At 44.6% G+C, this 24,967-nt stretch overlaps 1 protein-coding gene and 1 long non-coding RNA gene across 5 annotated transcripts in view; one reads left to right on the top strand and one right to left on the bottom strand.

Moving 5' to 3' along the window:
* Positions 1 to 1,295, bottom strand: part of Bmp2k (BMP2 inducible kinase) — a 77,156-nt gene extending 75,861 nt beyond the window's left edge. For both annotated transcript variants that reach the window (XM_050149601.1, XM_050149602.1), the window contains exon 1: positions 994 to 1,295. In XM_050149601.1, the coding sequence (XP_050005558.1) occupies positions 994 to 1,162 (169 nt within the window). In that variant the 5' untranslated portion in view covers positions 1,163 to 1,295. The remainder of the gene's footprint in view (positions 1 to 993) is intronic.
* A 479-nt stretch (positions 1,296 to 1,774) lies between these two features.
* LOC126506572 (uncharacterized) overlaps positions 1,775 to 24,967 on the top strand; it is a 78,535-nt gene continuing 55,342 nt past the window's right edge. For 2 of the 3 annotated variants that reach the window (XR_007593255.1, XR_007593257.1), the window contains exons 1-3: positions 1,775 to 2,160; positions 6,182 to 6,294; positions 8,943 to 9,131. This is a non-coding gene — a long non-coding RNA (uncharacterized lncRNA). The remainder of the gene's footprint in view (positions 2,161 to 6,181; positions 6,295 to 8,942; positions 9,132 to 24,967) is intronic. The other variant, XR_007593256.1, reaches the window with a different exon arrangement.

The raw sequence follows: 24,967 nt of genomic DNA, 5'->3' as shown, positions 1-24,967 counted from the left end.
ACCATGTCAACATCTAACCAGCAAATCAGAACATCAAAACGTCTCCCTACAGTCTCTTTTTCTTAGCTTTATTTTTTAAAATCATTTGCTTATCAACGAGAACTACTTCTCATGGATTTTTCAACATATTAATATCTTGCTTTCAAAACTTCAAAGTCAATGTAATAAGATGTAATAAGATATCATAAAGTATTTTCTACAAGCAAATTGCACCAGAAATACAAAACTAAAGCCTAGCACTTTTTTAAACATGGAATAAACTTTCTTTTGTACCTGGACTTTTACCAGCTGCCATAGCCTCTATCAGACAATGAGAGAGCCACCAAAAACCTCACACGGCAAAGTTTAACTGCTCGCTGTTTAAAGTACTAATAAAATGACACACTAGGCACTAGGCGGACAAAAACAGGATCTTGTCCCCGGGAGAAGATACTACACAACACAGATAAACGCACTTCAAGTTTACTCCCACCCACCCCCGCCCCAAGCAACCACTTAACTGAATTCGGAGAGACGATGCCAACACACATACCCATTATCTGTGCGCGCACACACACAACCAGATACACACGGGCTTGGGAGTCCTGTTTTGTTTGGGATTTTGAGCAGCAACAAACCCCAAACAAACCGCAGCGGCTGCGGGATCCACTGCCCTGCGCGTCGGGGAGGCTGGGACCCAAGAGCAAGGCAGGACAGCCGCCAGAGCCACAGCTGGCAGAGCAGTGTCCCAGCAGTGCTCCATCTGACCCTCACTAATGAGTCACGGGTCCAATCATGACACCACATCACTTACTGGGACGTCTTCTATTTCTTCCCTCGCGCCAGTAAGAACAGAAAACGATTTCAAACTCCCGAGACAGACAACCGTGCCCGCACCGGGGCCGCCAGCGGTTTCGAGCCCGAGCCACTCATCCAGCCTCCGAGCTGGCCCCTCAGCCACCGCCACACCCCGGGCCTCCCTCACCTGCCTCCCGCCGCGCCCGTCGCCCGTACCTTCGGCCAGCGTCTCCTCCAGGGTGACCTGATAGCGGCCGACGGTGAACACCCGGACCCCCATGGACGAGCTTGCGAAGCCGCCGCCGAGCCCGGCTCCCGCGGCCCCGCCAGCCGCCGCCCCTCCGCCGCTGCTCTCCGACTTGGGCATCCGAGAGAACTTCTTCATGGTCCCGCCGGCGCGCTGGAGGGCACCAGGAGGGCACAAGGGCGCGCGCGACGGCGAGAGACCGGACCCGCGCCACACGGAGCGCGGCGGGGCGCGGCCGACCGTCCGTAAGGAGTCGCCGCCCTTCCTCCGCGCGCAGGAATGAGAGAGCTAGCGACGGTGCACAGCGGCTCGCCCGCCTCACATTCCGCGCGTCCCGAGCGCTCAGCCCCGGCCGCCCGCCCGCTCGCCCGCCGGCTCGCCCGCTGCAGCGGCCCCGGCGCCCGCAGAGCGCGGCGGGGAGGGCGGGGCCGGGGCGGGGCCGGGGCGGGGCCTGGCGCGCGGGGCGCGAGCCGCCTGGGAAGAGGGAGGGGCCGGCTGAGGTGGGCGTGGCGGCCAAGCCTCGCGGCCTGCGCACCCAGGAGACCGCAGCCCGCCGGCGCCCGCTCCGACCGACGCCGCCCGCCTCTTGCGGCAGTTGGGAAGGGGTGCGGCGCCGGTGCCAACCTCTGGCAGAGCCGGGCGCCTCGCGCAGGCGCGCTACTCGCGCCGCCGGAAGTGACGGTTCCGGCCCTCGTCACGTGGAAGAGAAACGGGGTGTGGGGGGGCATCACGGTGGGGGCTGGGGATAGCAGTGGAGTCGGGGTTCCCGGTGGTAACGGGAGGTGCTCCTAGCGCGGCTCGGCGGCTCGGGTCGGGATGCTGGGCGTCGCTGTGGGGTCTTAGAAATGCCGCCAGCAGCTTGACCCACTCGGGAAAGATCCCGCTTGGAGTCGCAGCCCGTTTTCCAGACTCTCTCCCGAGAGAATCGGTGTTCCGGGCGCCCCGAGCGTGGGCGGAAGAGCGACGCGGAGCTCGCAGGTTCCCGTAAGGCGACTTGCAAAGAAAGCCCAGGTGTCCTCGCACTGTAGCGGATGTTTGCTCTCGGAAGCCTTCTGCGGTTTAAGCATCACTTAGGAGAGCGCTTTAAAAAGCCCTCTGTGTGCCCTGTGGGAGCCGTGCGATTGCGTTCAGGACAGGTATTAGATCATTTTTAAAGATCGCTAATCGCTACAGCCTGGGAAAACTTCATCCAGTCGCCCAAGGGCACGTATTGAAATTCTTATTTACTCGCTTTCGGCCATTCTGAAAAAGTAGGTTAGGATCAGATCCTTAGAATCCGGCAGGTTTGGGACAGTTGAGAAGCCGCAGTTTCTGGTCCCAGGCTAGCAAAAAGATTGGCCTATCTGAAAAAAGAATGCCGCATTGCTTCACTTTCATAAACTGCGGGAGTCTCGTGCCTGCGGGGCGGGCATGTGGACAGAAGGCGTTGGGGAGTGGAACGGATGGCATATATAGAGAACGTGGAAAGAGAAGGGGATTCTCGCTCGGCCCACTTTCTGGTGGTTTCACTTTGTGGAGGTGGAGTCACATGTAGCCTGAGCTGGCCTGGAACTCATTGCACACCCTAGTCAGTCTTGAACTTGTGATTGTCTTTTCTCCGCCACTGTGCCCCCAAGTACTGGGATTATGATCATGTGTCACTACCAGGCCTCTGTTGTTTATATATGTAGAAAGCAGGTTTCTTGCTGTGAAACAAGAACACCATGAGTTCGAGACCAGCCTGGAGTGCGCGGCAAGCTCCTTTTTACTGAAAAAGGGGGGAAAAAAGTAATTGTGCTAAAAAGTTCCAATTTTTTAAAACAAAAATCTAGATTTTTTTTCCACCTCGAATATAGTATTTCTCCAGTTTTCTCAAATATTTGCCAGGTAGTGTTTCCAGACTCCCTAGCATACGAGTGAAAGTAGATGAATATGATACAATACCCAGCTATATTTCTTTTATCTTACTTTTAATGAGATACAGGCAGAGGCAGTAGGGAATGTGGCTAAGCAGAAGACTTTCCGCTTATAGTCCTCGGTTCTTCTCTGCTATTTGAAGAGCAGCCGTTTCTCCAACGCTCAAGCACTGCCCCAGATTTAGGCATTTCTGCTGCAGAACCCACTAAACTGACATTCTTCATCCAAAGACCTGACCTTTAAAGAACATTCCAGCTCAGTGGAAGTCGGATTATATGTCAGATGATTGATGGGCTGTGGCACTTGGGAGTTTCCATTTAGAAATGAGCTGGCCATGTTCCTAACTGAGGAGTCACCGAAGTTACACTCCTCCGACAGTCACGTTTTTCAGGCAGAATACAGGAGAAATTTAGTCATTCGTGCAATCCAGAACTGGATTTTCAGCTCAACAAGCAGTTTGGGTCTCATACAACTTAACCTCATCAGAGCACTAGAATAAAATCTGCAATCATGGTGCCGTCATTGTTTTGATGAGCAAAATCATTTCCTCTAACACACGTAGCTTCGGAACTGGAAAGTTAATGTTTAGGACCTTGCTGAAAACTGAGGACACCACCAAGGCATCCCTTGAGTTGTCAGCAAATAAGAAATTTCAATGTCCTCTCATTGTTATTCTGTAACAGTCAATACATATGTTGTTTTGAAAATACCCGTATTACTAATAGCAAATATGCCAAACACTTATAAATACTTTTAGCCCAAAACAAAACAAAGAAATTTCGATACATATTGTCAGGCAGCTCTCCTAGTAAATTTGTGAGTTAAAAGTGTTTCTAAACCAATTTCTAATCACAATTGATGTGACAACATGACAAACTGAAATCAGGAAAGACTTTTGAGAGTTCTAGTCTTTTAGCTTTTGTGCAGAAATTTTATGGGCACATTAATTTCTCAATCGTATACATTACTTTTATTGACTTAAAGTAGATATGCATCTTAATTATTTACTGGATCTTACAGTTCAGAAATACAGTAAAACATTTTCTTGATCTGGTAATAGGTAACAGGAAAAAAACTGCATGAACCCCATTGTTTGGGACCAGCCAGGACACAGGGCCAAAACCCCTCTCTCTCTCTCTCTCTCTCTGTCTCTCCCGACAGGGTTTCTGTGTAGCTTTGGAGCCTATCCTGAAACTAGAACTCACAGAGATCTGCCTGTCTCTGCCCCCTGAATGCTGGGATTAAAACTGTGTGCCGCCACCGCCCAGCTCAAAACTATTAAAAAAGTAAAAACATGGACGTGCATAGGTGGCTCGGTCAACATGATGCTTGCAGTACACACATGCAAACTTGTGTTTGGCTCCAGCAGCCGAATAAAAATTCAACCATGGCATTAGGTGTCTGTAACCCCGGTGCTGGAGAGTCAGAGATGGTGGGATCCACAGGCCTTGGTCTAGCTAGCCTAACCTAATCAGTTTGCTCCAGATTTAGTAAGAGACCTATCCCCAGAGGTGGCGGATGGTTGAAGATACCTCACCATCATCACTTCTGGACTCCACACTAGGGAGGCAAGCGTCTGCCCAACTCATGAGTAGAGCCCTTGCTTAGCTTCTTGTGCAAATGATAGAACCCTGCCTACCATTTGAAAAGACCTGAGTTTGACCTGCACCATTGGAAAAAAAAAAAAAGTTAATTTAAAACTTGAGCCAAATTCAGTGTCTAAAATGCTCTTGGGTTAAACTTGTGGGGTGCACTAGTAGATAGTCGTCAAAACAAATTTAAAATGCTCTCACATGGCCTGAAAGTTCTACAAATACGGAAGTTAAATTCCAAGGCTCAAAGCAAACCTCTCATCAACGTATAATGCCTAACATATATTTCCTGTTTTAGGATTAGGTTATTAAAATCTGGTTTATAAGAAGATGGTTTACATTTTGTCTCGTAATGTTTTATGTTCCAATCCACAATGCTTACTTAATTAGGTACATACCGTTTTCTGTGTAAATTCGTGGCGTTTGCATGTGACAGAGCGCGAGACTAAGAGGTTTCTCCCAACATAACCAGTGACATTGCTTAGCCTGGCTGTAAGGTGAGATTTTGAACCTGGCTGTTTTCATTGCTATTGTTGGGGTTTGAAGGCAAGAGATGTGGGTGCAGCCAACAATCCATACTCTCAGGAAGCTGAAGCAGGAGAATTACTTGAACTCAGGGTGTAGAATCATCCTAAGTAACAAAAATAATCCGGGCTGGGAAGAATGCTCAGTCCGTAAAGTGAGTGTCCCACAGACATGATGATATGAATTCAGATCCCCAGAACTCATGCAAGAAGCTGGGCTGGTAATGTAAGTCTGTAACCCCAGCCCTGGTGGGATGGAGGCAGGCAGGGCCCTGAAGGCTTCTGTTCACCCAGCATAACTGAATCAAGCTTCATGATCACTGAGAGAGCTTGTCTCAGAAATAAAAAGTGGAGACCGGCAAGATGGCTCCATGGATAAAGGTGCTTGCTTGTAAACCTGACCACCTAAGGTCAGTCTCTGCAATCTACATGTTACGAAGAGTGAGCCAGTTCCTATAAATTGTCCTCTGAGCACACACACATGCTCCTAATACGTAAATGTTTGAAAACATTTTTTAACTAAAAGGTGGAGCCATCAAGATGGCTCAGCACAAGCCTGGTGACATAAACATTTATATACTACTAAAAGATTAATCTGATAGGAAGCTTTCAGCTATCCAGGTGCTCACGAGATTTAATAGGAAAAATGACACAGTGGCACATCTGATAGGAAATGTATTTCTGCAACAGAGCTTCACCTGTGTCCTGACCTGCTCACCACTCTAGGCGGCAGAGAGAACATGGGAGAGCAGGGCCTAAACATGAGACAGACTAAAGTCTCATGCGACAGCCAACTTTACCAGATATTCGGGCAATTTATACTATAAGGAAGACACATGAGTAACAACAGCTTAAACTCACTCCAGTCTGCCACACCTGGGAGGAGCATGAAAACACATTCCAAGAAAAATTCCGTGTTTCGAAGACACTGAGGTCACAAGATTCATGTCTTGTTTTCTTGAAGTTTTCTCACAAGGGCTCAGAATTCCCTTCACATGACTCTATTCTTGAGCTATGTCCCGACACTGACCGTGCTATTTTGGGGCATTTGGAAGAGAGTAGTTTTTTGGGTGTTTTTTTTTTTTTTTTGGTTTGTTTGTTTGTTTTTTGTTTTTTTTTTTTTAATGATTGCTTTATGTGTATAGATGTTTTGCCTACATGTGTGTCTGAGCAGCATCTGCATGCCTGGTGCCCAGAGGCCAGAAAAGGACACAGGATTCCCCTGGAACTGGGATTATCCACAGCTGTGAGCAGTCAGGTGGGCGCTAAGCATCGAACCCTGTTCCTCTGGAAGAGTGCTGGTAAACACGGAGCCATCTCGCCAGTCCCGTTGCCACGTTTTTAAGAACAATTTTAAGGGATCGGAAGCTTCACCCCACATGCCTGATTGGGTAGTGGTTGGAAAGGTCCGCCACAGTGCTGTGTGCACCTGGCATAACTCCTAGGGAGGCACGTGCCCTCCTAATCTGGGATTGTGACCTCAATGCTGCCCTTCTCCTCAGGAGACCTGCTTCCTCCTGAGGCTGAGGTAGTACACTGGTGACACCCCAGAGCTACTCTAAAGTGATTTGTGTTCAGTAACTCTATAAGTCTTCAGGACAATGCTATAAGGTAGATTCTGTTATTGCCTATAGTATGCAAATGAGAAAACTGATACACAAGCCATTCGGCCAGAGGCCTCAGGGCCCTGTGACTTGTAACAGGCTTCAAAATGGGCCATCTGACTATGTACTTGCTCCTGACCATATGCAGACTCCTTGAAAACAAAATAGGTAACATTGTAACATTTCTGTTACTTGTTTTGCTGCATTTTGAGACATTTTAAGGTAAGATACCTCCTACTCTGGCCACACGCCCAACGCCAGTGTCCTGCCACAGCAAGTGAGATTATTTTTAGTATCTCATTAGCTAGATGCTTATTTAGCAAATACTTGCTGCATATCTTCAATGGCTGATTATGTTGAATAATCTAGATTCAGGTTTCAGGGTTTGCATTCAACACAAGAATGCACAGAGCCATGTAATAGAGATGGACAGGTTGGCCTGTAAGGATGGATTAGTAGACGATGACACACACTTAGAAAACTGGAACTCAGGTCTGAGGCAGGAAGACAGAAAGGAAGAGAGGGATAGGGAGAGAGGAAGCTTCTCCTGGCTTGGGAAACAATTAAGCTCTTCCTGCGGAAAAATGTTGAATCCTGTCCCCCTGTGCCGGAGGCTCTACACATTCATGGACTCACACGGATAAGCCACGCAAAGCCGCCCGATTGATTGACACCAAATTCAGCTTTTGCTTCAGTCTTTTCCAGAATCCACCCTCACTGTCACCAAGCTTCTGGCCACTGTTGTTATGAGTTTACGGGTATGAACCATTTGTTAGGTGGTGAGGAAAGTGATCCACAATAAGAACCCCACAGTGTGTCAGGAGTCTCAGGAGGTGGCCACAGGAGGAGCTCGCTGTCTAGAAAGTGGGTGCCATGTATAAGACCCATGGATTCAATACCCAGCACTGAATAGAAAAGACTGGGAGGCTGGGCAGGGAGAGAGGATGAAGAAAAACAGCTTCAGCCTGCTCGTGTGGTTTGCTTCACACTCTATATATGTTACTTCCTTAATCCTCTGACAAAGGGTGTCACTCAGCTGCCCCCAGCTTTCGGCAGTTTCGCTCCAGCCTTGAGTCACTTTCATTTCTTACCAGGCTGTTTCAGGGTCCAGGGTTTTTTCTTTTTTACTTTTTTTTTATTACTTAAAAAAAATACCAATCCAAATTCCCACTTCCTCCCCTCCTCCCACTCCCTCCACAGACCCTCTCACCCCACCCCCCTCCAATCCTAAGAGAGGGCAATGCACCCTGCCCTGTGGAAAGTCCAAGGCCCTCTCCATTACATCTAGGTTGAGCAAGGTATGCATCCAAAGAGAACAGGATCCCATGAAGCCAGTACATACAGTAGAGACAAATCCCAGTGCCACTGTCAGTGGCCCCTCAGTCTGCCCCAACTGTCAGCCACATTCAGGGGAACTAGTTTGATCCCATGCTCGTTCACTCCCAGTCCAGTTGGAGTTGGTGAGCTCCCATTAGCTCAGGCACATTGTCTCAGTGGGTGAACCCCTCATGGTCTTGACTTCCTTGCTCATACTCTCACTCCTTCCGCTCTTCAACTGGACCTTGGGAGCTCAATCCAGTGCTCTAATGCTGGTCTCTGCCTCTGTTTCCATCTGTTATTGGACGTAGGTTCTATGGTGATATTTAAGATAATCATCAGTCCGTCTACAGGGCAAGGCCAGTTCAGGCACCCTCTCTTCTATTGCTTAGGGTCCCAGCTGGGGTCATCCTTGTGGATTCATGGGAATTTTCAGGGTCCAGTGTTCACTCAGGCTAAGCATTGTGTTTCAACCCCCTGACTCATTGGGTGACAACATGGAGCTGCAAAGCCACCTCCCCTGTGAGCATTTCTTGACCTCAGCCACCTCCCTGTTCCAGGTTAGAATGTACTGGGTTCAATATTTGTACTTCCTACCGGACTTCAGACCACCAGAACTACTCTTGGCACTTCGGTGACAAGGCTTCCCTTACATGTCTGTCTCCTTCCAGTGTGTCTTCTGCTAAGGCTTTATTCAGGGAAAGGACGGGGCCACATCCTTTCTTGGAAACCCAGAGCCAAGCAGCACACCTAACACAAGGTGGTCGTTGAACAAGTGAATGACTTGGCCAAAGGTCTAGTAAGTGGTAAAACTGGCGTTAGGGAAGAGTCGAGGCCGGGTTCAGATCTCAGATCTGTCTGTGACTCCAAGTTTAGCCTATCTGCACCTGAATTTTGGGCATCTCTATGGTGCCCAAATAAACACCCCTCACCCAGTGGTGGCGGTTAACTTTTTGTGTTTTGTTTTCTGACTTGGCTTTTTTAGGGTGGCCCTGCATTATGAATATTAAGTAACGAGTACCAATAACAGTGCTGAACCTACAGTAGGTGACGCAACAAACCAACAAACAAAAACACCAGGCAGCTCTTCTCTATTCTACTTGACCCTGATCAAAGTCATACTTGAAATAACAGCAGAAGAAGCCAAACCACCCTACCACATGACCCTTCATTGGTAAGTGTCTCCAGATCTATGTGGGCAGTACCAGTTTGCTGTCATTTTGTGAGTTTATTTTTTCTCCATTTTGGTAGACGTTGAACTGCGTTCGTAGCCGAGGGTGAGACAGGGTGGGGGCAGGATGGAGCCCCTTCGTCTGGCCAAATGTGTCTGGGTGTAAAACTGTGGTGTTCTTATGCCTGTGCCCTTCTAAGAGACAGACATTCATGTACTGAAGGATACTGGTCATTGTCAACCTGGACAGCTTCCTGGGTTTTTGAGGATGACATAAGAAATGCAAGAGTTGACAAGGCTAGGAAACTGAGAGGGGATATTCTGGGGGGTGGGGGTGGGGTTCAGCTTAGTTGAAAAAGGATTGGCTTTGCATCTTGAGGGCTCAAATTTAATCCCCTAGACTCACCTAAAAAGCCAGTCCTGGTGGCATATACTTGTAATCCCAGGACTGTGGAGGGGAAGACAGGAGAAGCCTCTCCTAATCGGTGAGACTGTCCTAAAGCATTCCTGAGAACGACACTGAAGGCTGATCTCCATTCTCTGTACACCTGAACGCCCAGATGCATGCATGCACTCACACATGCCTCAAATGGGAACACCTTCCTATCTGCATAAAAAAAGGGAATTATATTCTGATGCTGGAGTGAAAAACATAAGGATGTAAAAATCAGGACAGACCGCTGTAAGCAATATTATCTGCGAGATAAAAATAAGTGGAAAGCTCCGAAACGTGAAGTAAAACTAAAAGCCTGGGGAAGTGATGAAAACCTGGTCCCCACAGCTCAGAAGCCACAGCCTGCATGGAGCCGACCGATTTTCTAAAGCCATCTTTCCCTTGTCACCCAGTTTGTTCTTGCTTTCCCCTGGCCCTAAGCACTCATTCGCCCTCCTAACCATGTATTTGACAGGTTCAGCATTCTATCCTGACACACCTTCAAGTCATCTCTCCAGCTTCCCCACGTTATAATACAGCATGCCTTAGAATTCCCGCAGCCATGCGTCAGCACGCACAGCCCACCATGCGCTTTTTAATTAGATAACGCATGGAAGCAAATAGCTGTCAAGTAAAATATAATTCATGGTTCTTTCTCCACCACTCCCCTCCCTCCCTCTTTCCCACTGTCTGTTTCTCTTTCTGTTCGGTGCTGGCATTAAAACCCAGAGTGTCGCGTCAGCATAGCCATCACGACTAGAAGACACTGCCTCGCAGCAGCCATCTTCGTCCTCCAGTTTTTCCTTTTCTGCCCCATCTCCTGAGAGGTTCCGTGAGTCTTAGGTGTAAGGGTTGTGTTGCAGATGCCCCAGGCAGAGCTGACACAGCCCACAGTCATCATCCTCTATGTCTAACCACCCGTGAATCTCTCCGGTAGCCTTGTCTTCTGCACAAAGAAGCTCCTTTGCTGAGAGGTGAGAGCGATGCCCATAGATACAGGGGCATAGGGTAAGTATTCAGAACACAGTTAGGAACTAATACGGATGTGGAATCTGAAACAGTAGGCTCTTCTCTAGGGTTTGTGACCTCTCAGATTTACAATACCAGGCATGAATTCTCTCCCATTAAGTTACCTTAAGTCCAATGAAATAGCTGTTGGTAACCCCCAATATATAAATGCCACTTTCATATGCTTTGGGTATCTTGCTGTCCTGGCCTTTGTGGTCTGCAGGCTTTACAACTGGGTAGGACTCTTTTCCTTTGGTAGCTTGCATCCCACCCTCAGGGAGGAGCTTTCCAAGTCAGCTCCAGCTCCAGCTCCAGCTCCTCCAGATCCTTTGAAGTGTGTGGTGTCTTCAGCAGTAGCGTCCTACTTTCAAGTTCTGAGAAAAAAACCTAAGCAATGGTGGTAGCTTATATTGTTGGAGAGCCTCTCAGATGCCCCCAACAACTCAAAAAGAGTTGTTCCTTGCCTGGCAATGGAGTTTTTGTTAGATAGTCTATGGCTCCTGGGTGGGAATATTATCACCCAATGTGATATAATCCCATTGAACTATATGTATATCCATATATGTGTATTTTAAGTAGGTTTTAAAATAGTATTTCTCTGTGGCTTTTTCAACACCCTGTGTGTTATCATCTTTCCTTCCTCCCTCCCCCTCATATTACCTTCCTGCCCCCTTTTCAGTTAAGTTCTCCCTGCACCATTTTCCTTTTCCCCTTCGTAATACTTTATCAGCCTCTCTCTCTCTCTCTCTCTCTCTCTCTCTCTCTCTCTCTCTCTCTCTCTCTCTCTCTCTCTCTCTCTCCCCCCCCCTTCTCCCCTGGTGCCTTTCTACTTTTCTAGCTCCTGAGGTTACAGATTATATAATCAAATCTAAAGATTCTGAGCTAGCATCCACAAATAAGAGGGATCATATGGTTTTTGTCTTCCTGTATCTGGGTTACACCACTCAGTATATTTTTCACCCATGAAATTCCAACAGTAGGTTTGCCTGCGAGAGACCTACATTATAGCTATACCAGTTGACATACCAGCATGGATAGGGAAATTTCACAACACCCCTCCCTTGCATGAAGAAGTTTAAGTGGTCATTAGCCACTGAGAGAGGGAAAGTCCATTTCAGCAGGGATGAGCCCCTGCTAGGTATCTAATCCCATGTGGGTAGCCCATTGGGGTTATAAACAACAATTGCAGAAGAGCTCATAAATTCAACAGAGACAGAGAGAAGGAGCTGGAAGGGTGGAAATCCTATCAATACAGTATATTCATGTACGAAGTTCTCAAAAACTAAAATGCCATTTTAATATTCTGATTTGTATTGTGGATTCAAAGAAAAAAGCAACACATGCATTAGGGAGACAATCAGGATATAGATAAAGATTGATTTCATTTTACTGCTGGTTAAAGACACAAGAAGAGTACTAACTACAGATGTTTCCCCAGGAATACCCTCGTAAAGTACAACTAGATACCGTGTAAAGTGGGCCTAGTCATTTGTTTTATTATGGTGAAACCAGATCCCTCCTAAGTAGCAGTTCTAAGCTAAACTACATGTTGTATCTATTTACCCGCTTCTTAAATTGTGCTATGTGCAAATTCCTTCTTATTGAATGTCTTCAATTATGTCATTTGCATGTTGCTACAAAAAGAGTATTCAAGATAATCTCTCTATAAAGGCTAAGTATGAACAGTGTGTGGTGGTGGCTCAGGACTTGGGTGGGTGAGGCTGGATAATTGTTCCAAATTAAAAGCCAACTGGGATTGCACAGTCATTTCTATACCAGTCTGGTGCACAGAGTGAGACCCTGTAAAAACAGAGCAGATACATCAGCAGTGTTCAGTTTTTACACTTCAGCATCACCGCTGGTTCTGCTCCCTCTCTTATCTAAGAGCAGCAGACCACTTCTACGGACAGATAACAAAGGTGTTCACAGTAGCAGCCCCTGTTTGCTATTGACTGGTGAAGTCGTGGTGAGCCGGGGCCTCTGAAGAAACGGGAGCAGTCCTGCACTCTCCAGTAACTTCAGCTCGGCAAGGGAAAGGAATCGTATAGCTGAAAGATACTTACATGTTCTTCTCACTTTATTAACATTGTCTTTCATTTTCATGAAAACATATTATCTGTTGAGCTCCCACGTTGAACCCATATTATAGGTAAATGTGTTTACTGTGGTCTCAAAACTTATGAATTTAGCATATACATGGGTGTGTATTCAGGCAGCATATTAAAATGCTCATTCACAGGTACCTACTTCAATTTTTTTTGGGGGGGGGGTTTCGAGACAGGGTTTCTCTGTGGCTTTGGAGCCTGTCCTGGCACTAGCTCTGTAGACCAGGCTGGTCTCGAACTCACAGAGATCCGCCTGCCTCTGCCTCCCGAGTGCTGGGATTAAAGGCGTGCGCCACCACCCCCTGGCATACTTTCCTGTTTTCTTCTCTTTTGGTTTATTCGAGAAAAGGTTTCTCTGTGCAACAGCTCTGGCTTCTCTGAAACGAACTCTGTAGATCAGACTATCCACAAACCACTTGCCTCTGCCTCCCGAGTGATGAGTGACTGGCCAAACTTTCTTATATGATACCAAGTAGATAATTAAAACATTGAAAAACTGAAACAACTGTCATCTCTACATAATTTCTATTTTCTTTGTTTATCCATGTTTTGGGTAGTAGACACAGCCCCAAGAACAAAAAGTAATATACATTTGGCTATTCCTGTGTAAGTTATTCAATTAATTAAACAAGTACTCAGTGCAGAACTGTGTACACACATATGCAGCACTATGCTAACCAAAGCGGTAAAACAGAAGGAAAGTGTGACCTCACAGCTGCCGATGTGGAATCTCTACCATGGGTGTCCTGTCTGCTGTCAGAGTGTACCCGTGTCTTCTCTAGCATCAGCATCCTGTCTGCTGTCGGTGTGTACCCGTGTCTTCTCGAGCATGGGTGTCCTGTCTCCTGTCGGTGTGTACCGTGTCTGTCCCATTGGCTTAGTCTCTAACCTACACTTTCTCTCTTCTCCCCTCATTATCTTGTTGCTTTTGATGTATGTACTTTATGTACATGTAGCTTCATGTAACCATATGTCTCTAATAATGACAATTCTTACCTTAGCAACCTTAAATCTTGAAAAGGAATATAGTGATTTTCTATACATCAGGAAAAATAATTGAAAAACATGCCCTACCTGTATTTGGGTACAAAATAAATTTCTATAGGACAAACATGAGTGTTTCAATTTAATTAAAAAAAAACATTAAGGAGGATGGCAGAGCACTTGTCTAGTGTATGCAAGATCCTGGGCTCAGTGTTTGGCATTGCAAAAAAAAAAAAAACAAGACTTTATGGATGGAAACACATTTCCTTATTTTAAAAGTCCATTTTAAATTCCTCACCTGCTAGCAGATGGAGTGGAGCACATTCATCATCCCAGCTACTGAGATGGTTGAGATGGGAGGTCTCAGCAGTTGGAGACCAGTCTAGGCAACACAGCAAGACTCCTTCTTAAGAGAAAAGAACTCTTTGTCAAAAGGATCCATCATGAGTGTGGGAGTTTGAATGTAATTGACCCCCATAAGCTCATAGGGAGTGGCACTGTTAGGAGGTGTGGTTTTGTGGGAGTAGGTGTGGCCTGTCAAAGGAAGTGTGTCACCATGGAGGCAGGATTTGAGTTCTCATGTATGCTCAAGCCATGCCCACTGTCTCAGACTATTTCCTGTTGCCTTTTGGTCAAGATATTATACCCCTTAGCTCCTTCTCCAGCACCATGTCTGCCTGCATGCTGCCTTGCTTCCCACCATGACGATAAAAGATGAAAACTCTGAACTGTAAGGAAGTTTTTCTTTTATTTATAAGAGTTGTTGTGATGATGGCAATTCTTATAAGAGAAAAACTCTATAAAAGAAAGTCTTCACAGCAACAGAAACCCTAAACAATGTTCAATCTAGTAGAGCATTCATTAATATTTCATGTGATTATTTCTCTATTCAAGAAAGCTAATCATGAATTCAATCTGCTGCATTACTGATAATTTATAACTATATTGTAATAATTGCCCATTAATATTTTAATTTCTAAAACTGCTGTTTTAAGTAAAATGCAAGCATTATGTTGTAGTTGTTCAGTAGAAGAATTTTATCCCACCTGCCCACCAATATTCGTACAGCAAGTGTAACAAAAATCAATTTCAGGGCTTCGCTTTGTTCAGTAGTCATGAGGAGTAAATATGCTTATAATAACACTTTCAAGACAGACACGCCCATGGTAAACTGACAAGTTTCATTGGCTCTTGAACAAGCAAACAGAAGAATACAGCTTGATGCTTTCTGTACGTTTTACCCACTGTCAAAGAGAACAATAAAGTTTGACAATATCACTTAAACCATCTTCTCTCAGGCAAAGCTATGTTGCCAAATAAAGGTGGCAGCGTTGACTACCTTGCCTGAATTGTGATGAAGAAGCAGCGACATTTCCAGGCTATTCACATAATGCATTGCAACTGCAAAGAGAAGCTCCTGAGGATACTGTAGTTTCTGTTTGATTTGTTGGGTGTGTTATATGTAGGACTTGTAAAAGCTAGAAATTCTTCAAGAGCAAAAGGAATGGACATTTTCCAGAAAAGCACCTGCATCAGGTATCTCCATGCTCAACTTTTGAATTCCAATATCAATAAGTTTAGGATTCACTAGTCAACCAACACTCATTCAGCCAGCGCCTCTGTGTGTGACTCTGCAGTGATTAGTAAGACAGCTCTTTTTATTTAGAAGTTCCAATCAGGTGCATTTACATCTAAAGCACGACAGAGTGCTGAGTGCTTTAGCAGAGGTGGGAAGGGTTCTGGGAACAAAGCAGGGGATATTGGTGGTTAAGAAGGTGCCCAGCAGCAGTCAAGGATGAGGTGGCCTATGAGAAGGTGTTGGAGAAGACTGAGATCCCAGTGGGAGGCTGCCTACCAGATGGGCGTAATGTGCCCCAGACCTTCCATCTGATTCTCCAGCAACTTCTTCCTTATTCTCTCTTTCTACTTTTCTTTCTTTTTTTTTTTTTTTTTTTTTTTTTTTTTTTTTTTTTTTTTTTTTTTTTTTTTTTTTTTTTTTTTTTGCAGAAGGGTTGAGACAGGTTTTATTTGTGTAGCCCTCAAACTCGCTCTGTAGACTAGGGTAGCCTTGAACTCAGAGATCCACCGGCCTCTGCCTCCCAAAGTATTGGAATTAAAAGTGTGTGCCACCCCGCAGAAGCTACTTTCTTCTTTTTCATAGCTCTCATAATACATATTGCATTTGTCATATTTATTATTTGCCTACCCCCGCTAACCTGTGCTCTAACATTTTTATTCATTGATCTACATATTTTTATGCCAAAAAATCCTTTGCTCATTGTGATTAGGAGATAGCTCAGTGAGTAAGGATGTGAATTTGATCCCCAGAACTCCAATTTAAAAAAAAAAGCCAGGCATGGCGATGTGTTTGTCATCCCAGTGAGGAGGAGGCAGAGACAGGACGATCCCTGTAGCTCATAGGCCAGTCACCCTAGCCTACTTGTAGGCTAAGTAAGAGACTGTACTGGCTGGTTTTGTGTCAACTTGACACAAGCTAGAGTCATCGGAGAGGAAGGAGCCTCCTTTGAGGGAAGGGCTCCATGAGATCCAGCTGTAATGCATTTTCTCAATTAGTGATCAATACGGGAGGGCCCAGACCATGGTGAGTGGTGTCGTTCCTGGACCGGTGGTCAGGAGTTCTACAAGAAAGTAGCCTGAGTAAACCAGGGGAAGCATGTCAGTAGGCAACTCCCCTCCTCTCTGCATCAGCTCCTGCCTCCAGGGTCCAGCCCTGTTTGAACTCTGGTTCTGACTTCCTATAGTGATGGGATACAATGTGGAAGTGTAAACCAAATAAGCCCGTTCCTCCCCAGCTTGCTTCTTGGTCATGATGTTTCACCGCAGCAATAGAAATCCTAAGACAGAGTTCCTGTCTCAGAAAAGAAAAGAACAGTCGACAGTGTCTGAAAAGCAACACACAGGATCATCCATCCTAAGGCTTCTACAAGGACACACAGAAGTAAATACAGGGGTAGGGCATGGGAAGAGAGCTAAGGGAATATAGGCAAAGGAATATACCTATAAACACAGTACAACTGTCTTATTTCTAGTGGTAACCTGTAGTCAGAGACGGTTTGTTCATTTCCCCATTGCCCAGACCCGAAATAATTACAGAGAAACTGTATTACCTAAAACACAGCTTGGCCTATTAGGTCACAATTCTTATTAACTAACTCTTATCTTATTTAAGTCATTCCTATTATTTTCTATTTTGCCACGAGGCTCGTGGTTTACCAGTAAGGTACTGGGGCAGACATTTTTCCTCTTTAGCAGCTTCACAGCGTCTCCATGACTCTGCCTTCTCTCTATATATATCTCTGTTCAGATTCCCACCTGGCTTTACTCTGCTAAGCCATTGGCTGAAACAGCTTTTATTCATCAACCAATAAAATCAACACATATACAGAAGGCCATCCCACATCAGTGACCAATTGCTCTGTACCATGAAGAAATGTCAAATTTCCAAAGATGATTATAATTTAGTCAAAGACAGTGACTACATCAAAGGAACAAGATTCAGCAGACCTTTTCTCTACTGTGATGCCATGTGACTGATGACATCCACATGTCACATGATCCCACAGGCAGACAAGTGGGACTCCTGGAATGCTATCTGTAATCCCCGGTTATCTACCTAGACTCTACCTCACTCTCTCTTACTCGGTAATCAGTTATTGAAAATAAGCGAGAATTGAGGGTGTCGCTCAGAGGTTAGTCAGTAGTTAGCATACGCGAGGTCCCAGACTCAGTCCTGAGCACAGAAAACAAAAACCACTAAGTCATAATGTGTGCTGTTATTATCCCCTTACCTTGGCTGTTTACAGTATACGACTGATTTCAGCGCATTCGCAGCGTGGTTGTTGGCGTTGGAAGTAACAGGTGTTGTGTCTATATGGTAATATTTCATTGGTAGCTCATATTAATTTTCACAGATATTCCTGGGGAATCAACAGTTCTAAGGAATCTTACAGACAGAAAATTTGGGCTGTGTGGCAAATAACGCAGATGTAGCTGTGGCATAGCTTCTAGTCAGCATTCTCCCCCAAGCTGAACTCTCGCCCTTAAAGTAACTCAGAACCGTGGACTGGGTTTTGCTACTGAGTAGGCAGCTTTTCTCTGCTTAGCAGTAAAACCAATTGTTACTCTGTTGCCGTTTAATATCACTACTCACTGGTTCGAAAACATTTCAAATGAGAAGATTTGGAACAAGTAATTGCAGAAATCAAAGCCCAAGGCAGAATCCCCTTCACCACAGTTCTTCTGCATGTCTTTCTTCAATGCAACGAGCATGCGTGAAATTCCCACTACCAGCTAACTCGCTTATATGCTGGAGACCAAAACGAAAATTAAGGCAAGATCTTTGATTTGAAATAGATTCCATTTTTATGGATTGGCAGCCATGGTGTTGGCTTTGATATCTCCTAAGCGATAGCTTTTTCATGAGATTATCTGATCAGACACTGGCCTAGAAATTTTCAGGAGAAAAAGAAAATCTGATAACATGAGCAACAACTCCTCGTAGCTCATTTCCATCAGATAGAGTGAGCAAAATAGAAGACAGTGATTTAAAGGGAAACTCTTGGGCCCAGCACCTTCAAATCCTCTGTGAAATGCTCCTCAAAATCAAAACAAAACAAAACAAACAAACAAAAACCTAGAGTTTTCCCTTCTAGTGTTGGCAAACTTGTGCTAGGAAAAAAAAATGGAGTGCAGCTTCCCAGTCAGTGGGTAGTCCTGTAAGATCCTAAAATTCAAGTTCAAAGTCAATGAGAGACCCTCTCACACTCTCCTTAAATAGCCGCTGGCCAGATACCGCTCCTTCCTGAGTGCTAGGCCTGGAGCAGGACACAACTCAGGAGCAGCCCGAACTGCAGAGAGCAGAGCTGCTTGTCCCAAATCCAACCTGTTAAATTAGCAGGCAGCTCTGTATAGAATAAGAATAGAAGGTACTGGGGGAGTAGCTCAGTGGTGGAGTAAGGGCTTACCAGGCACAAAGCCTTTCTGGTCCGTCCTCAGCATCTCAAGAGATAGGAACAGAAAGAGATAGTCTGAATCTCATGCTCCAGGCTTGGCCACCCAACCCAGGTAGGGAATTAGCTAGGACCTGAAAGCAGAGAGTAGGCTCAGGCATCGTCTTCAAAGCTATCACCTTTTCTCCGGAGTTAGGGGGAAAGGCAATGCTCTAGACCCCAAGTTAATGCAGGAGACAGTTCAAAAGCGAAAGGATTCATCATGGATTTTCAGGACTCAGATTCGGTTTCATGTTTCCCATGAAAATTCAAGGAAGTATAGAAGCTGCTTGCTGGGGCTCCCGAGGTCCCACTGTAATCGCTAGCTTTTCAGTCTGTGGAATAGATCAGGGGCCCTCAGTCCGCCCAGCCACCTTAGAGAAGCATCAGATGATCGTGTTGTTTGTTTGTTTGTTTGTTTGTTTTACAGCTCTTTGCACTAGAGATATGGGTTTGAGCTTTCCCCAAGTGAAGAGCGAGGACTAGGATTCTATTTCAGGCCCTCTAATTTTTAAGAGAGGGCGACTGAAGATGCCAATTGTAGACACAGAGGGATTTGGAAAAGGCTGGGCATATCCTCCAGTTTATATTCAAATTCTTGTGTTTATGTTCCTGAGCAAGCTTAAAGGGACTTCTCCAGGCTGCTATGGGTGGTGACCTTGGCACCCCTCCCTGAAGAAAGCACAATTCTGTACTGAGTTGGACTCCCTGGTGGCAAAGAGGTTCAGTAACGAAAAATCCTTTCAAATACAGAGTTTGGAAAATTGTCAAATGGATGATAGTCATTTTAAGTCTGTTACTATATGCATTTTGTCTAAATTAGTATGCTTTTGTTTCACATCTGTATTGAATGACCATAAATCAAAGTGGACCTTGTAAGAGTTATTCATGGTTAACCATTTAGATGAGTTTTTAGCTGTTTATCTCTAGAACAAGAAAGGATGTACGCTCTCCATGTTATAATGAGTATTATAAAATTAGAGATTCATTTTTTAAAAATAACTTTTGCTAAGTGCTTACTGTGGATAATGTGTGGGGTTAGAATGAACTGTTTTGGGAAGCATTCCCTTTGTATTTATTTGGCTTGGACTGAGGAGTTGGCTGGACTAGATACTATTTAACTAGTCTAAGGTGACTGTGTTTTTCTTTGCTACTTTCTTTCCTATGTTACCAGTAATGATTACATCATATCTTCTGCTTTCCGTAAACATTCCTAAGAGCCGGAACCGTGTGGGGGACACTACCCCTGAACTTCCTCTTTTATTAAATGAGGGATGTACTTGTAATGCTCCAGCCCCTCGCCAGCCATAGCCGTCCAGGATTTTATATGCTTCTAAATGTTACTCTGATAGAAAATAGCTTTGGAAGCAAAGCCTTAGGAAGTCTTTGATAAAACCAAGGTGATGACATTTATGTTCTCTATTTGAGTTCCCTAGCATGTCTTGTCTGTTTTTAGCGTGAATCTCTACCACAACGTCTCGACTACGTCTCTCCCAAAAGGAAGGAACGAGGAGAGCAATCGCAGCTTTGCCTCTTAATAGCTCTATGACTTGGAGTACTTTATCCTCTAGGCCTGAGATAGTGCCCTCTAAAATATGGATGGTCACGGCACATTCCCGACATAGTGAAGATTAAATACTATATTGATTATATAAAGCACTCAGCACATTAAAGAGTAACAAAAAAAGTTGCTATTGATTTTGCCGCATGGAGCCATTAAATTAAAAAAAATGCAGTATCTACCACAAGAATCATTTAATAAGAGAAATGACGTGGTACCATACACGGAGGAGGATGCGATCAACCCTTGGGGGCTTCTCTGGGAATTTACCATTTTGATGAAAAACTACCACATTGCTCTTACTGTTCACGCTTTACAAAAAATCCAAGACTTCATCGTGAACTGTCACTTGCAGACTCAGTGCAGTGAGTTTTCCACATTCACGCTGTGTCAGAATGTATCCTGCCGTTGCTCTCAGAGCCCAGCTGTCTTTCCCAGCGTCATAGCGCACTACACTAATTCCATGTGAATGTTGATGGTTTCCTTTCAAAACCATGCTTATATCTGTAGAGTGGGGGGTGAGGTGGGGCTGTTGTCTAAATCAGCAATATTAGTAGTGTTAATTTTAGACCAATCTGTGACTCTGTGAGAGAAGCAAATTGGTGGCAAGTGACCTCTTCAGCATCTTAAATGCTCACCTGCTTCACATGGTTTAGGCTACAAAGATCCTCAGCAGATAGGCTGGGACTGCCTCTGCCGCACACACAACCCACACTCAGTACGAAGTACGGCTGTAAAGGAGTCAGGTATTGGAAGCTGAATCAGGTACTGGAAGGCTTTGTAGGTTATGCCTATGTGTATCCCAGGTATTCGGACCGAAGCCAATTATATCAAGCAAGGAGCACCTTCTTCACAGTAGGTCTTTGTTTGACTCGAGAGAAAGGGACTTTGAGGTATAATATTCTTGGAGGAGTTCACATGGAAGATGCACGTTATCCCCAAAAGTTGACCTTGGGAGAGTCTAGGAACAACGTACAAACACAAGAATGACTTCCACGTCAAATGCTTCAAGGGCAGATGGGCAAGAGAGTGCATGGTGCTCTTTAGTACGAGTGAGTTCAAGTACGAGTGGCATCTCAAACCAGAGGTAGACTACTTATCAGCTACGGAAACGCATCAATCTCTCCACGTTTCAGTTTCCTGAACATTGCGTCAAGAATAGCACACACTTCACAGGCTTGGTAGGAGGACTAATGAGTTCATTCATGTGAACCGCTTCCATCCAGTGCCCACCTGTGGGAAGCACTTGGCTAATCACAGCGCTGTTGTTGCTATGCGTACTCTGACAGGATGCGCCCACCTTGCTGCTAGCTAGCTTCATTAGCTACGCATGCTAGGTATTTTTTTGCTGTTTTTAGTCAGAATGCGCTCTGAAATGGCAAGATATGCAAACTCAGGCTCAGATCAGTGCAAATGCAAGGCATATCTTGGAGTTCCCCTTTCGGTCGCTTCCACGGAAATCTCCCAGCATTTGCTGAACTTTATTCTACTTCCTCAAATCACCGTCTCACTTCTCGTTTGGTGCTAATGTCAGTCTTGTCTCACTAGGCTTGTTTTTGAGCCAGGGCTGTTTTTCCGCGTGGGGGATTGTGAGGGATAGCACATACTTTAGCCATGAGCAAACATGGCTTGAGCGATCCGGTGAGAGAAACATCTCAATTCACATCGTTTCTAAAGAGTGCCACTTGGCAACGGTTGGCTCTCACAGTTACAGTCAATTTTCAGTTTATCCACATAAATAAAAGGCTGTCTGGATAGATAACAGAAAATTACAGATTTTAAAATTGCGGCTAATCCACACAGCAGAGTGAAGCCAAGTTCCTCTGTATACTCAGGGATGTTGCCAACGGGACTAAATGAATTTAGCTCCTTTCCCCATAATCTCTTTTTTTATGGGTGCTTGATAGACTTTGTCTTTTGTAAAGTACTAAAAAAAAAAAAAAAAAAGTAACATCTTCAAGTCAGCCCTTCCAATAAGACTGTGGTTCCTGCAACCCAATAAGGGACACACTGCGAGGGTGGCTGTGTTATTTGCCTGGCCTTTCTGTCACTGAGCCGACCATGCGGTAAGGCTTTGTAGTGACGACAACCCAGATACACCGCCTGCTACATGCTGCTATGGCCAGGTTGGCACACGTGTCAGGACTGAGGTGACCTGGTCAGAAGTGGCACTCCAAGATTGCTCGCCATGCCTACTTCAGTCTTCCCTAGCTCTCGCCACCCATTTTATCCTGTGGGGGTCACATGGGTCAAACCTGTTCTCCCTCTGATGATTTGGAGGAAGCAATTCAAGCCTATTAGTCCGCTGGAGACTCGCATCTCACAGAACACTCGTTGAGCACTATTGCCCTGTACCAGGCAATCTTAGGAAATAACTTTTAATTTAAAAAATGGATGTCACTCAAAACTGTTCTTTTTCTTGATATCAAATAGCATTTTCCCATGAGTTTGTTCGGAGTTCTCATGAGATCAGAAGTCAGATGTTTACAGAGAACTTCTTGGCTCTGAACTGAGGGAGTAGAATATTATAGAATTACAAGCATGAAAATACCAGATAGGGACCAGAGACTGAGGTATGTGCGGACATTGCCCACATACCCAGTGCATTGTCTAAGATCTGAAAAACTTTGGATATGCATGCATTGGAAGCATGATTTACCCACAAATTCCCACCATTTGGCACATTATATATTTTTATTCTAATAGAAGTGAAAGGAAAAGCATTTTTGAGATGTTATAGAGAACTTTGCTATTTCTTGAATCCATCGAAGGTGCCTAGAGTGTGAAAACTCAGACTGGAAATGGTTGAACAAGGTGAATTGAGTTGAACTTGGTCATAGAGATGAAGCATCCAGCTCTCCAGTCCATGCTTCCTTCTTCCTTTCCACTTGCCGTCATGTTTGCAGTCTGCCCCCAGTTCACGTTGATGCTGTGGCCGGTTTGAAATTGTGCTGTAAGTGAGCACTGGTGACTTTTTCCTAGCTCCGTTCATTTGCCCGCTAACTTTATGATGCCATTGTTTTTTTGTTTTTTGTTTTTTTTTTTTTTTTTTTTGTTTTTTTTTTGGTTTTTCGAGACAGGGTTTCTCTGTGGCTTTGGAGCCTGTGCTGGCACTAGCTTCTGTAGACCAGGCTGGTCTCGAACTCACAGAGATCCGCCTGCCTCTGCCTCCCGAGTGCTGGGATTAAAGGCGTGCGCCACCATCTGTAATACTCCATTGTGAGAATTACCACATTTTCCTTGACCACTCTTCTGCTGAAGAACACCTAAGTTGCCTCCAGTTTCCGGCTGTCATGAATACAGCAGCGATGAACGTGGTGGAGCAAGTGTCCCTGAGGTGGGGTGACGCATACTTTGGGTATGTGGCTTAGAATAATACAGCTGGGTCTTGAGGCTGATTGACTTCCATCTTCTGTGGAACTGTCACACTGATTTCAGTAATGATTGTACTAGCTGTCTTAGCATGATTTGTGAGAGTACAATTCATTTCAAGGCTTCTAAAGGACTACATGTTTCAAAAAACCGTAATAGTTATTTTATAATTCCAATGCAAATATTAATCTTTTTAAAATAACCGAAATGGGTATACCAATTTATTTGCAAACATTTATTTTAGCATTATTCATAAGAAAACACTGGCAGGGCTGAAGAAATAGGTCAATGGTTAAGAGTATTGACTGTCCTTCCAGAGGACCCATGTTCAATTCACAGCACCCACACGGAAGCTAACAGCTGTCTGTAACTCCTGTTCCAGGGGACCTGACACCCTCACCCAGATATACGTGCAGGCAAAACACCAATGCAAATAAAATAAAGATAAATAAATTTTAAAAAGAGAAAAGAACATATTGGTGATTGTCAGATACTGGTTGTTGTAGAATAAAGGAAAACAAGTCACAAATATTATTGAAAGCAAAAAAAAATATGAAATAATGGGCTAGAGAGATGGCATTGGCTTCTTTCAGAGGACCCAGATTCGATTTCCCGATGGTGTCTCACAACGGTTGTAACTCCAGTCCTGAGGGATCCAATGCCTTCTTCTGACTCCATAGGATAACAAACATGCAACCGGTGCACAGACATACATGTAGGCAAAACAGCTATGTGCATAAAATAAATAATGTTTTAAATTAAAAGTAACTTTCAAGGACTATAACTATACATTACATTTTAAATGAGGTACTGTATAGGTACAATACTTTAAACAAGAGTAGAAGCGTATATACAGTATAACAAAAGTAACCTTAAATTTGTATCAATGTATAAAAATATCTTGTAAAACAGTAGAAGCATGTATACAGTATGTTATAACAAAAATAACCTTAAATATGTATCAACATACAAAAAAATTTATGCCAGTGTAAAACATTTGAGATTAATAGTTGCTTTACAGTTTAATGGTAGATTCAGAAATCGACCTTTTTATCCTATCATTCCTATATCTGTAGATGGAAGTTTCATTCTGCCTGGTCCCACAGTTATTCAGTCCCAAATAAACACACAGAGGCTTATATTAATCATAAATTGTGTAACCTATTGTTCAGGCTTATTGTTAACTAGCTCTTACAACTTAAATTCACCCAAAAAGTTTATGTTTAGCCACATGGATTGGTACCTTTTCTCAGTAAGGCATTCTCATTTTTTTTATATTTATTTATTTATTTATTAAAGATTTCTGTCTCTTCCCCACCGCCGCCTCCCCTTTCCCTCCCCCTCCCCCAACCAAGTCCCCCTCCCTC

The sequence above is a fragment of the Alexandromys fortis genome, unplaced genomic scaffold (genome assembly GCF_014885135.2).
Source record: "Alexandromys fortis isolate MF-2015 unplaced genomic scaffold, M_Fortis_MF-2015_v1.1 scaffold_0, whole genome shotgun sequence".
Lineage (NCBI taxonomy): Eukaryota > Metazoa > Chordata > Mammalia > Rodentia > Cricetidae > Alexandromys > Alexandromys fortis.
The sequence above is the reverse complement of the archived record's forward strand: the minus strand, read 5'-3'. Positions and strand labels throughout refer to the sequence as shown.